Here is a 14,678-nt window from a genome sequence, read left to right as displayed (position 1 = left end):
CTAGAAGTCCCACAGTGAGTCCTGGCACAGTATATCAGTAGTAGTATACTCTAAGTCCCCCAGCACACCCTGAATAAGTCCTCGCAGAGTTTCCATGCCTTCCCATGTCCTCAGACAGTCATCTGGGATTAGCTCTCCCCGAGGACACAGTGTGACCAAGTCCCATAATGAGGAAGGCAGCCTGGAGAGGATTCCGGACCTCATAGGAGAGGGTGACAACCATGGTCGGGTAATCAGACAATTCTGGGGAGAAATATTGCTCTGAGAACCCCAGACTAGACTGCTCCCCCTGTTTTCCACCATTTATGTTCGAACATCTCTGCTTTGAGTTTCCCTTTTATTTTAATGAATAAAGCAGATTTTTAGAAGTGCCAGGGAGAGGTTAACCCCTGAGTCTCCCGGTGCAGACTGCTCAGCAGGGATAGGGAGGACATGGCACCCTGATTTCTACCAGTCCCGCCCATTATGATCAGTAAACAAAGAAAGAGTTACAAGCTGCGAACCTCCTATCTGTTAGGTGACGTCACCGCCATGGCTTTATAAAATGAATGGGGTGTTGATATGAGTGTTACAGAAGCAAGGAACTAGGAGGAGGAGGAGGGATCCCAAGTCATTCTCAGCTCTTGTGCTGGCTGAATTGTTACTGCTTGAACACTTGAGGATTGGGTATATGCTGAACCGACACAGTCCTACAGTCAGGATGCACTTCTGTCATATCGTTGGATGGGGACTTGTGCTGGCTGTACTGTGTCTAAGGACAGAGGCTAAACCTGTAGCCCAGGCACATCAGAAGGTAAGTGGGCACCTGGCGTGCCTTGGCTGCACTCATGGCTACTTTCTCGGAGCTCACAGTGTGTTCGGTCACTCTTTCCACTGTATTCATCAGCAAACTTTCCCACACTTTGTGCCAGTCCCCAGCCTGGGATCAATCAGGTCTCCTGTCCTGGTGACACAGGGAGGCTGATGTGTGTCCGGGAATCAACAGGTAACAGGTGGATGGGGTGATGAGTGGGCACTCACTGAGCTGCTCCAATCACTACTATAGAGAAAGAAAGAAAGAAAGAAAGAAAGAAAGAAAGAAAGAAAGAAAGAAAGAAAGAAAGAAAGAAAAAGTAAGTAAGTAAGTAAGTAGAATAAATAGATGGAGAGATATATAGATAATGGATGGATGGATAGTTAAATAAATAGAAAAAAAGAAAGATAGATAGATAGATAATGGACAAATAGATAGATAATGGATAAATAGATAATGGATAGATAGATAGATAGATAGATAGATAGATAGATAGATAGATAGATAGATAGATAGATAATGGATGAATGAATGGATAGATAGACAATGGATGGATGGGTAGATAGATAAATAGAATCAACACCATAGACAATTGTGCCTTACGCTTGGAGACAGTGGAGCAGATATTCCTGGGATTCAACCTGGGAGGCTGCCATTGTCAGTCCCACCAAGGCTGGCAATACACAGGATGAAATCTCATCTTGCCTGAATAAAGTTGGCTGAGCATTTGAACTCTCCATGTACTGACTGCAGATGTTCTCTTGGATGCTGCTAGATATCACCCTGATGTACTGTGAGGGAGATTTACTAAAACTGGAACATTCAGAATCTGGTGCAGCTGTACATGGTACCCAATCAGCTTCTAACTTCAACTTGTTCAATTAAGCGTTGACAATAAAACCTGGAAGCTGATTGGTTGCCTGTGTAGAGTTGCGCCAGATTTTGCATTCTCCAGTTTTAGTAGATAACCCCCTGTATGTCTAATGGGCATATTGATAACTGCTACCCCACTTTCTCCAACACTATATATTATAATCAGGAATGATTGAATAGTTTAGCTGGTCTTTAAAGGTGTATGCCAATGAACGCCTTCTGCTATGGGTTCTGGGAGACCTGATTGCCTCTTGTAATGTTCTCTTCTGTATTCCCCTCATTGACATTTCCTAGATCTCCTACACTGCTGTGTCAGTCCAGAGATTTCCCCATAGAAGTGTGTGGAGATGCTTGTGACACTCAAAGCCTGTGGACAGCTTGTATAGGATATGTTGAGCCAAGAACTTTGAGCAAGGGAGGTTCAGAGCAGGACATCGTAGAATTTAGAGGCTTGCGGGGAACTAAAAAAAACTGCAAAACGTTTTATGTTAGTTTTCCTTTACAAGATGGACAGGTTTTCCTAGACAAGATGGTCTGCTCCTTGAGAAGGTCCAGGATTTTGGAAAGTGTTCTGCATAGTTGAGGGATCAGAGTAGCAGCACACTCTCAGTGAAGGAATCCTTCCATTGTCTGCGGAGAAAGAGCAGGATCCTGAACAAAGTGTAGAATTCCGATATAAAGTATAATAACACATCTATGGGACTGATAATGAAAAGTTTTGTGTTTTTAAGTGTATAATATTTACCTACCCGAGTATCACAAGCAATGCTCCAACAATCACTTGCAGATGTCACAAGTGGACACATTGTATGCAGACAGAACCCAGAGATAAATGCTACATTTTATAGAATATATTATCCAAAGTTGGTGGTGCATTCAGATAAATAGATTGAATGGAGCCTTTTATTTTAGGTGTTTATATAGTGCACACAATTAACAACGCTTTACATATTGTACATTCACATCAGTCCCTGCCCTCAGGAGCTTACAATCTAAAGTCCCTAACTGACACGCATAGATAAACATTCTAGGGCCAGTTTGGACAGGAACCAGTTAATCCACCAGCATGTTTATAGAGTGTGGTGGAAACTCGAGCGCAGGAAAACCATGCAAACTCCATGCAGATACAATGACCTGACCCACTAACCACTAAGCCACTGCGCTGCTCATAGCATAGCATAACTGGTTACCCACATGTTCTTCATAATAGGTGTAGAGTATTACAGAGGTGACCATAGAGAAGCTAAGAGGTGACTGGTGGACCACCCATTTAGACCTCTAGAAGTATTTGGCCAAGGCAACATATTAGAGTTCTCATGGAGATTCCAGGTGTCTGGCTGGGTACCAGAGGATGCGCTTATGGAGAATTGGGAGTTCATAAAAGCAGATGGTTGAAAAAATGTTATCATTGTGTAACAACATAGGCTATCCCTTGAGAACTGCTCTTTTAAGTGGAAAAACCGAGACAGATCCTTAACAAATTCAATGTCCTACAAGAAATTGGCTGTATGTAGATAGACCATGTATGCCCTTGGGTAGCCCTGTGCAGAAAACAGCATATCCTAGGGATGGATCTTAAATCATAGCCTATGTATCCGAAATAAAATACTATACAAGTAAAACAGATTCACCATAAGCAATGTATCTAATAACGATATTGGTATAGGTATAAAAAAAGATAGGGGAATGGAGAAAGGCAGAGATATAAATGATATTCCTTAACGAGCTTCCCAAATTAGTTTAGCAGGTGGCTGTCTGACATTATATTTAAATCATGGGGCACTCTGTAGCGCAGATGCAGCATGCAACTGCCAGGCAGATAAATAGCTAGAGTCCAAGGCATTAACTTTTCCTTGTCCTTCATGAGAATAATTCCTTGCTTAAATTAAACCACTGGGACTGGAAACTCTTAAGGTGCTGTGCTGTGCCAGCTGTCACTTCTTACTTACAGCATAGAAGCGGTAGGCTGTCAATACAAGCTGCTGTTGTATGTAAAATATCTACATTTATTGCTGAAAACTGCTACTGTCAATTGATGAATGAGTAGGTCACCAAATTAACACCGCAGTCACGTTGATAGATTGTTCTGAGCAACTGTGCCCCTGGCTTACAATATATCTCAGAGGCAACTTATCACTGCTAGCATACATTGTGATCTGATGCTGCTCTATAGGCAATCGTAGTCGTTGGGACCCCCACAAGCTCATATCCTCCTGTCAGGTTTGGTATGTAGTCTTGTGATGGTAACAATTAGTAAAGAGGAAATTATATAAAGAGAGGATGCTCCCGTTCATTTATTTTGTGTGCGGCAGAAGTGAGACACCATTGTGGGAGGTGTGTAAGGATCAGGGACTTTAGTAGGGAGGTCTACTATCAGGATCAGGGACTTTAGTAGGGAGGTCTACTATCAGGATCAGGGACTTTAGTAGGGAGGTCTACTATAAGGGTCAGGGACTTTAGTAGAGAGGTCTACTATAAGGGTCAGGGACGTTAGTAGGGAGGTCTACTATAAGGGTCAGGGACTTTAATGGGGAGGACTACTGTCAGGATCAGGGACTTTAGTGGGGAGGACTACTGTCAGGATCGGGGACTTTAGTGGGGAGGTCTACTGTCAGGATAGGGGACTTTAATGGGGAGGTCTACTGTCAGGATCGGGGACTTTAGTGGGGAGTAGGATAAGGGATATAGGTAGGGAAATCTACTAGTAGGATCGGGGACTTCAATAGGGAGAATTGGTATAAGGATTAGTAACTTTAGTAGGGAGGTCTACCATCAGGATCGCGGACTTCAATATGGAGATCTGGTATCAGGATCAGGGACTTTAGTGGGGAGATCTAGTATCAGGATCAGGGACTTTAGTGGAGAGATCTAGTATCAGGATCAGGGACTTTAGTGGGGAAACCTAGTATCAGGATCAGGGACTTCGGTGGGGAGATCTGGTTCAGGGACTTTAGTAGGGAGACCAAGTATCAGGATCGGGGACTTCAATAGGGAGATCAGGTATCAGGATCAGGAACTTTAGTGGAGAGATCTAGTATCAGAATCAGGGACTTTGGTGGGAAGATTTGGTATCTGGCTCAGGATCTTTAGTAGGGAGATCTAGTATCAGGATCGGGGACTTTAGTGGGCAGATCTAGTATCAGGGAGTTTAGAGGGGAGATCTAGTAGCAGGGTCAGGGACTTTAGTAGGGAGATATAGTATCAGGATCAGGGACTTTAGTGGGGAGATCTAGGATCAGGGACTTTAGTCGGGAGATCTAGTATCACGATCAGGGACGTTAGTGGGAAGATCTAATATCAGGATCAGGGACTTTAGTGGGGAGATCTAGGATGAGGGACTTAGTGGGGAGATCTAGGATGAGGGACTTTAGTCGGGAGATCTAGGATCAGGAACTTTAGTCGGGAGATCTAGTATCACGATCAGAGACGTTAGTGGGGAGATCAAGTATCAGGATGAGGGACTTTAGTAGGAAGATATAATATCAGGATCAGGGACTTTAGTGGGGAGATCAAGTATCAGGATGAGGGACTTTAGTAGGAAGATATAATATCAGGATCAGGGACTTCACTAGGAACATGCAGACACTGAAGTCAGCAGAAAGTGTGACTTCTAAGAACAATTGATTGGTGACGACCTGATCCAGGGCTGTGGCAGGCGTGTGCCTACCTTACCTATATAGTAAATAGAGTGCATGTCATGGAAGGGTTAGTAAGTAGGTGAAGAAATACATGATCTCATAGAGTGACAGTGTTCAGCTCAGAGTCCACCACCTAGTCAGCAAACTGGGACTGATGGCAGTCCAGAAATAATCCCTTTTATTGCTCTCTATCCCCCTATTTATAAGCAGTGGGTGTGAACAGGTTATGTTGTTCACATTTTGATACTAGAAAGCAGGCGATGAATTCTCAAGGGCAATTGGCCTTTTATCAAGTTATCTCTTAGTTAACCAATTTAGATAGCACCGATTAGCATGGAAAGTCTATTCCCAGTCTGGCTCTCTCAGTGACTGCGTGTAATTGAAGGTGAATGTAGTCTATTACAGGGCTGATTCTTCTGTAGGCTACAATACTGTAAAGCCCCAAAATGAGGCGAGCACTGTGCCAGCTCCATTCAGTCTTCTGCACCAGGGTTCGGATTCGACCACCCCTCCACCATTGTATTTCAGGTTTGGGTGTATGTAACAGGAGCAAGCTTACATTGGCTTCAGAACTCCAAACTGAGATTATTGTACCTGAGTTCAAAGATTCATCCCCAGTTTAATGCCAATATTAGATGGTATTGCTGGGCTTGTTGGCTTTTCAGTTACTTTTCCTGCAGCCAAAGTGTCTCCATGGCTGGGGTGTATTAGGAGCTTTGGTGGGAATGTCCTGCTGCTGTCACCCCTACAGGTAATTCAGGTCACTAGTTCCACTGGTCGGTCAATTTCTGCTTTGGATGAACTGACTCTAGGGCTCATAGGAGATTTTTGCATGTGAACTACCTGTCTTAAGCAACTTGGAAACAGCTTGAAGCATTTTTAATTTCAAAGCCACTCAGAAGTAAGCCAATGCAGCTCAGAAGCAGCTTGCAGCATTTTTTCAAGGTCACACAGAAGCAAGTAAATACAGCTCAGAAGCAACGTGAAGCATTTTCTTTAAAGTCACTCTGAAACAAGCAAATGCAGCTCAGAAGCAGTTTGCAGCATTTTTTTTTAAAAGCCACTCAGAAGCACCCAATGCAGCTCAGAAGCAGCTTGCAGCATTTTTTTAGAGCCACTCAAAAGCAAGCAAATGCAGCTCAGAAGCTGCTTGAAGCATTTTTTTCAAAGCCTCCCAGAAGCAAGCCAGTGCAGTTCAGAGGCAGCTTACAGCATTTTTCCAGAGCCACTCAGAAGCAAGCAAATACAGCTCAGAAGCAGTTTGAAGCATTTTTTTCAAAGCCACTCTGAAACAAGTTAATGCAGCTCAGAAGAAGCTTGCAGCATTTTTTTGGGATTCACTCAGAAGCAAGCAAATACAGCTCAGAAGCAGCTTGAATAATTTTTTTTCAAAGCCACTCAGAAGCAAGTCAATGCAGCTCAGAGGTAGCTTGGAGCATTTTTTCAAAGCCACTCAGAAGCAATCTAATACAGCACAGAGGCAGCTTGCAGCATTTTTTCAGAGCCACTCAGAAGCAAGCAAATGCAGCTCAGAAGCAGCTCGTTGCATTTTTTTTTTCAGAGCAACGCAGAAACAAGCCAATGCAGCTCAGAGGCAGCTTGCAGCATTTTTTAGAGCCACTCCAAAGCAAGCAAATGCAGCTCAGAAGCAGCTTCAAGCATTTTTTTAAAGTCACTCTGAAACAAGCCATTGCAGCTCAGAAGCAGCTTGTAGCATTTTTTTCAGAGCAACTCAGAAGCAAGCCAATGAAGCTCATAAGCAGCTTGAAGCATTTTCTTCAAAGTCACTCCGAAACAAGCAAATACAGCTCAGAAGAAGTTTGCAGCATTTTTTTTAAAAGCCACTCAGAAGCACCCAATGCATCTCAGAAGCAGCTTGCTGAATTTTTTTAGAGCCACTCCAAAGCAAGCAAATGCAGCTCAGAAGCAGCTTGAATAATTTTTTTCAAAGCCACTCTGAAACAAGCCAATGCAGCTCAGAAGCAGCTCGTAGCATTTTTTTTCAGAGCCACTCAGAAGCAAGCCAATGCAGCTGAGAAGCCCCTGAAATCCTTTGGCTTGCTTGTGAGCCGCATACAAATGCACTTAAGCTCTTCAGGAATTTGTAGTGTAATCCTGGCAGCAATCCTGTACATGCCAGTTGTCCTGGGTTAGTAGCACATCGCATTGCTGAGTTCCTTCCAGAATATTATGATAGTAGATTTGAGGTTGGCATACACGATCTCAGTCCTTTTCAGGGTAGGATTCCCCCCCCCCCTTGTACATCAGTAGAGCCCACCATCGGACTTATTGTAGATTTGAGGTTGGCATACACGATCTCAGTTCTTTTCAGTGTAGGATTCCCCCCTTTGTACATCAGTATAGCCCATATTGTAGGTAATTGAACACAGAAGTAGCTCATTGTCCTGGTTTTGTCCGATTCTTTCCCGTTTGGATCCGTTGTAAGTAGGACTGATCTGCTTTGTCTTGCAGTCACTTCGTGCATTGCTGGGAGAGGAACTGGCTGATTATTTAGTATCTGGAGAAAGGGGAGAACGAAGCATTGACCCCAAAACTCGTGCTCGTCTTTTGAGGGACATTCGTGCTGACACCCGCTCACGGGCTGCTTGGACCAGACTACTCAACGAACACCCCAATTCCCGCAAATTTAAAGGCATCAACAAGAAGGGCATCTCCAAGGGCTGCTTTGGTCTCAAACTGGACCGCATTGGAGCCATGAGTGGCTTAGGGTGCTAGAAGCTGGAGCACCATCTTGTGGTGGTTAGTAAGAACTGCTATATTGTTTCGTCTATTTTTTTTCCTCTGCATGCTATCATAGATATAATACACATTTATTACTCGAGTCTTTCTTCTCCACTACTCACTGCAACATATTTTAGCATCATTATATTTGTGTGAACGTTATAACTTCTAAACAGCCTTCTGTATCTTTTCTGTATATATTGTATGGATGAATAAAAATGTAAAGGTATTTGTTCATGCACAAGGCAGTATTATTGTGTGTAATGCTGACCTGTACACCTTGTACATTGCACTATGCTAAATGTAATTGAGTCAGACCCGGGGCAAGATCCAACGCCATTGTTGTGCAATGTGGAAATCTCTGTTGTCAATGCTGACTAGTCAGCAGTTAATTCAACAATAGTATTTGAAAATCCTGCTAAACATGGGAGTAGTTTAAAAATATCAAGTAAATGTAAAGAATATGTCCATAGAATACTGATAGTTAAATTTTGTGTTGATTATGGGAAGGTTTAGTCCTGCAGTAGCTTCTTATACCTTGCTAAGACCCCAGGGGGAGGATTCCCAGCTGGACTCTGGTGGAACAATACTTTAAAGTGTAACTCCAGGTAGACATCTAAATACACAGATAAAAGACATATAAGTGAGCTGTTTCCTTGTTCAAGTATTATATTGGGTAGAAGATAATGCCATCTCATGCAGGTACAGTATGTTTATATAGGACAGAAAACAAAAAATTATAAGTGAGCTGTTTTACCTGCCATAGGATTTGTATTTCTGTCCTTTCAATCTTGAGGTTTACCCAGCTCTGCCATACAGTACAGCCCTGTCTGGCAGGGCAGGAGACCTACTGTCTTTCTCTGTTACAGTCCAATAACACTTACAAGTCTCCTTCCCTTCCTTAGTCTGTGGCTGTACAGAGAAAGGGCATGCAGCAGATGGATGAGCTCAACTCTCTCTCACTCTGCTCTCTCCTCCTATCAGCATGTTCGCTGTCAGCACAAAGCATTGCAGCACAACTGATTAACTTCTTGTGCTGCTTCTTCCTCCCCTAGTCTGAGCTCTGCTGTACAAGGAATGCAAAAAGCTGATACCAAGTCAAATTCAGGTCCTTACACTTTCTGCAGTTGCAGAGCTGCTGTACTTGTGTCTTTCATGTGTGCCTGGAGTTCAGTTTTAAAGTGGTATTAAGCCCAAAAGCAAATATTTATTATATTGTAGCTTACCAATTATTAAATGTGATGGCTACATCCTTTTCCGTTTTAGGCTTTCTTTCTTTTATTTACATCTGGCGATCCAGCTAGTAAGTCTCTTATTTCTCATCAGAACAAGCTGTCCTGCAGATGTAGCAGTTACAGGGATGAGACAAACCCTTTAACACTGACAGGGGTGCTTACAATTAGCAACTTATATTTCTTTAAATCCTTTATTCCAAGGATAAAAATCTGTTTGCTGTAACTGCCTATAAAGTGTTAGCTGGAGTTTAGCTTCAGTGTGGTAGTGTATTTAAATCTGCCAGTGCATCTACCACTCTACTGCCACCAGACTGACAATGCTGCTGTCCAAAGGTGCCCCCTGTGCTCCTTCATCCAGAGTGGAGGCATTCTAATACAAGAGGAATGTTACAGGTTAGATCACCATATGAAAACAGAGCAAGCAAAAAAGCCTAAAAGAAAACTAATGCAGTCACTACATCTAATGATCGATAGGCTACAATATGTAACATTTTTGGTTTTGGATTTAAAACACATTTAATTATGAATATAGGGTAGACTAAAGTATATGCAGAATTTTCTCTGCAGTGTGTCTGAAAGAAGCTACAAATAGCAGGGTAGGTAGAAAAAAGAGAGCTGAGGAGGTCTGTGTACCAACTGTACAGCTTAAACACGGGCAGTAGGTACAGGGTTTGCCTGCAGCCTGTGGGAGGAATACAGTGACAACTCGAGGAAAATGAATGATTTCAGGCCAGAGCTGTGCTTCCCAGGCTTCTGGCAGTGAAAATCCTGGGGCTGTGTTATTAATAACTAGGATCATAATTCCATCTGCATTTTCCATGTGCTGTTACAAGCCTTGAAGTGCTGCATGAGAGAAGTCAGAAACCTGGCTTGCCTTGCACTAATAACAATACTAATCCAAAGTCTTTTCTCTTCCAGGCTCCCAGCACTGACAACGGTTTTCTGATCACTGGTCATTATCCTGTCTTAGTGTAGACACCCAGCTGAGAATCTTACGTTTCCAGAAGCCAAAGATTCTGCATTGGGGAGACGGGCCGGTACGATGGGACATAGGACCTGCTGTTACCACTTGTCTGTCTTCGTTTTGTTCCCAGCACACAAGAGCCATAAGTGTGCGTTCTGTGTACATATCTGTAACGAGGGCTGCCTAGATGTTTACATATCAGTGTTCAGACACATGCTTCACCTTTTAGGTGGCCAAGCAGACTCTCACTCGTGTTCTTCACATGTAGGGTGACTAGGCTCTGTATGTGCAAAAACCATTCCTAAATCATGGCCTGTTGATGTCTCAGCCGCATGGAAATCCTCCCCAGGTTACAGTTACATCATCACATACCTGTCTCTTAGCTGAGATTTAACCATTGACAGCTCAATGTCTTTAGAAAGTGTTTGAGCTACTGTAATGAGGCAACACATTGTGGTTTACCAACTGGCCATGTCTATATTAATGACCAGCCTCTTCCAGAGAGGTCAGTTTTGCTTATCCAGCTATACAAAAATAAGGCCATAGTACTTTCTGGGAGAATGGTCGGTCTTGAAACTTTAGTGGCTGCTTAATGATTTTGAAACCTGTCTGTTAGTTTAATGTCAGTTTTACCCTGATCTTGTGGCCAAGTAAATAAGCTCCAATGTTCTAAATGATATGCACGCAATGTTTTATTTTTTGTGTTTTTATTTTTAGCTTTGTTACAGAGCTGCAAATTATTATAGTAAAACAGGGAATTACTGTATGTAGAATGACTTGCAGCTGTGGAAATGTAATTCATAGGGGTTCCAGCCAACATGATACACTAACATTACATGTGCACTTGCAGAAATGGTCTAGTAAGGACGTAATGTGAAGTTAGACAATAGCCCTAGGTCTTCCCAGCTCATGCTGGACTAATAAACGTATACTAATAAAGTGTATACAATTATGTAACATTTCAGTACTCATAAAATTCTGCCACTGCCCAGAGATAACTATCTGGGATAGGTAACTACATAGTCAGATTTGGACAAAAATCAATCTGTTTGCAAAGGGTTTGAGTGAAGCTATCCCAGACACACTAGACCGAACAGGCAAATCACACATGAAGTCCGTATTCACTCCATGATTTACATTAGGAAGCCCGCAAGCTTTGTCAGAGAGACCCAATCCAGCAGTGCAAGGATTACGTCTCTTGGGGTACTTGTATACATGGTGCGGGAGGGAAGGGGTCTGACAGAGCTATATGTAAAGTCTCACCTTGCATCATTGTATTTATGTTGTAAAGCTATTTATATTGTTTATAAAGAGATATTTATAAAGAACTTTTATTTATGTAATTAAATGAACGGGGTCAAACATTGTAACATTTTGTCCTAAATAGTTGAAACGTTTTAAGATAAAAGAAACAAATTGAAGAAAACTTCATTCCATGTACATCTGTAATCTGTCTTTATTTCTCTGTTCTGAGACATTTTACTACTTAGTTACTTATTTTATCACTGAAGCTCAGTGCAATTTTGGAAACAGAGATACAGGACTGCACATCACAAATACATTGCTCTGCCAGCTATACACTAGCCACCCTGAGTCAATGAATTAGAATGTAACCTTTGTCTTTGTTACATGGATGCAAAAAAAATCCTACTCTAAGTCAGGGGCGGACTGACCATTTGGAAACTTGGGCACTGCCCGAGGGCCCGGGTCAGTAGGGGGCCCCATGAGATGCCCCTGGTACCTTTTTCATAAGCTTTTTTGAGTTTGGGCAAGGACACAGGGGCCCCATTACCCCCTATTTCCCGGGGGCCCCATGAGTTTTCAGTCTGCCCCTGCTCTAAGTAAACGCATGGACACAGCAATAAAGAGTCTTGTATACAGTAAAGGTGTCTGCATAAAGTGCTGGTCTAGTTGCCCAGAAACTGGCAGAATCTAATTTTTAAACTTTAGTTAGTATGGGCAACACAAACAGTTCTTCCTTCTTACAAAGGGCCAGTAGGGAAACAGTGGGGATTTACAGTAATGTATTGCAACTAGTTACTGTACATACAGTATTTAGACCAGCTGACAGTGACAACTGAGGCAAGCAACATATAATGGAGGACAGTAGGGATATGCAATAACCTACTGCAACTGGTTACATACAGTATTTAGGCCAGTCAACAAGGACAATAAAGCCATGCAACATATAGGAAAAAAACAGCCTATTTGACCAAGAATATTTTATTCAGACCTTTAACGTTAAAATCGAATTGGGTACTATGGGCAACACAAACAGTTTAGTAGGGCAAATGCTGGGGATGTGCAGTAACCTATTGCAACCAGTTACAATCAAGTATTTAGGCCAGTTAACAGTAATAATGGAGCCATGCACTGTAAAGGAAAAAAACAACCTAAATGAGCAGGAGTTCCACATTTATCCAGGCTATCTTATTGTACAACAGGCCAACTTCTACCACCAAATAAAAAAACAAAGAAAACAAGAAAGAAAGAAACGAACAAAAAAATAGTTGCCAGTAAGCTGATATTCTGGGAACACCATCCCTCCTCCAAAATATGACATTCCAATCCTAGCCACTAATGCAGCTCCTGGAGAGCTAGATATCATGTAGTTATCAATATGAAGTCACCTTTCATCTTTCTGATCATGCCAGTCCCACACATCTTCTTTCTCAGTCCTGCTGGACTCCTTCCTTCACTTGGTGCATTCAAACACCACTCCTGGTGATCTCCTCTCCTAACAGTCAAAGGGAAAACCTATGTCCTGCCTGAAAGACAAACCCACAACAGATGAAACAGCAAATACTGCCTGTTATGACATGACATTGTAGAAGGTAATTAAGCTTGACTTTCCAAGTTCAATACAACAGTGTAGGCAGTTCTCTAACCAATTGTGCTGGAATCTGGAGCTCCCCTTTAAACAGTATAACTGAACTAAACAAAGCGGATTGCTTGTAACTCATTACTGCACATCATTGTTCTTTGAACCGTATCATAAAATAAAACCCAGAATCTATGTTGTGCCAACAACTATGGAGGGCAGGGGCCTGCTTGTCTAAATACAATTTTAATGGATTGTTTCGATATGTCTTCATAATACATAATGATGGTAACACTAAAGGAAAATGTACAGAGCGTGTATAATTTATGGCCAGTTTTGGGTGCTTTAAATGGATTTGGTAGATTTAGAAAGACACTACACGTACTTGACTTAATTAGCAACCAACTTGCTTGCCTCCTGTGCATTATTATTATTATTATACAGGATTTATATAGTGCCAACGGTTTGCTCAGCACTTTACAATACAATGGGAGACAATACAGCAACAATACAGTTCAATTCAGGAGGGTTAGGAGGGCCCAGCTCCTTGGAGCTTACAATCTAAGATAATGAAGCAATCTTTCTAACAAAACTGCAGTATATTTTTATGGGCAAGCCATATAGACACCAGCATAAATTGTGATCCAGGATTTCATGACATCTATTCATTATTAAAAACACCATAAACACAATGACACCCTCACTAATAATAATAATAATAATAATAATAATAATAATAATATTAATGGCTAATGATAAGGTGCTTTGGATTGATGATCACTCTGAGTTTCAGGGACTATGGGTCTGTAGCGAGAGAAGTCTCTGCTACTTGTCTTACTTTAAATGAATAATCACATACAGTATCTCACAGAAGTGAGTACACCCCTCACATTTTTGTAAATATTTTATTCCGTCTTTTCATGTGACAACACTGAAGAAATGACACTTTGCTACAATGTAAAGTAGTGAATGTACAGCTTGTATAACAGTTTAAATTTGCTGTCCCCTCAAAATAACGCAACACAGCCATTAATGTCTAAACCGCTGGCAATAAAAGTGAGTACACCCCTAAGTGATAATGTCCAAATTGGGCCCAAAGTGTCAATGTTTTGTGTGGCCACCATTATTTTCCAGCACTGCCTTAACCCTCTTGGGCATGGAGTTCACCAGAGCTTCACAGGTTGTCACTGGAGTCCTCTTCCACTCCTCCATGATGATATCACGAAGCTGGTGGATGGTAGAGACCTTGAGCTCCTCCACCTTCCATTTTAGGATGCCCCACAGATGTTTAATAGGTAAACAAAAGGGGGTAAAACGAGCGCTGGATGATATTAGAACAGAATATAAAGCAGCTCGCATGAAAGGCAAACCTCAAAACGCCTCATAAGATAACAGTCACAAAGAGAAAAAGCATGCAGCGCTAGAATATTGAGATTACCTCGTAATGCAATATGACAAACTCAATAGAGATAAACGCAGCTAGCATATAAGTACTAGTATTTACAACCCATACTGAAACACACTCTTAATCAAACTAAGGTGTACATGGTGACATGGGTGTCAAAGTCAATACATCAATGGAGTAACATAAGGAAATCTGTGACTTTTGTGG

General features: G+C 42.0%; 1 protein-coding gene across 1 annotated transcript; it reads left to right on the top strand.

The window, feature by feature from the left end:
- Positions 1-555: 555 nt before the first annotated feature.
- Positions 556-11,685, top strand: NPPC (natriuretic peptide C). The gene is made up of 3 exons (XM_089680084.1): positions 556-793; positions 7,777-8,064; positions 10,200-11,685. Exons 1-2 carry the CDS (start codon positions 671-673, stop codon positions 8,038-8,040), a joined length of 387 nt encoding a protein of 128 aa, XP_089536210.1. The 5' UTR covers positions 556-670; the 3' UTR covers positions 8,041-8,064; positions 10,200-11,685.
- Positions 11,686-14,678: the final 2,993 nt, after the last annotated feature.

Source organism: Staurois parvus, unplaced genomic scaffold (genome assembly GCF_062004578.1).
Source record: "Staurois parvus isolate SC_StPar_1 unplaced genomic scaffold, SC_StPar_1.0 ptg000235l, whole genome shotgun sequence".
NCBI classification, from domain to species: domain Eukaryota; kingdom Metazoa; phylum Chordata; class Amphibia; order Anura; family Ranidae; genus Staurois; species Staurois parvus.
Note: the sequence above shows the minus strand (reverse complement) of the source record. Positions and strands in the feature narration are given on the sequence as shown.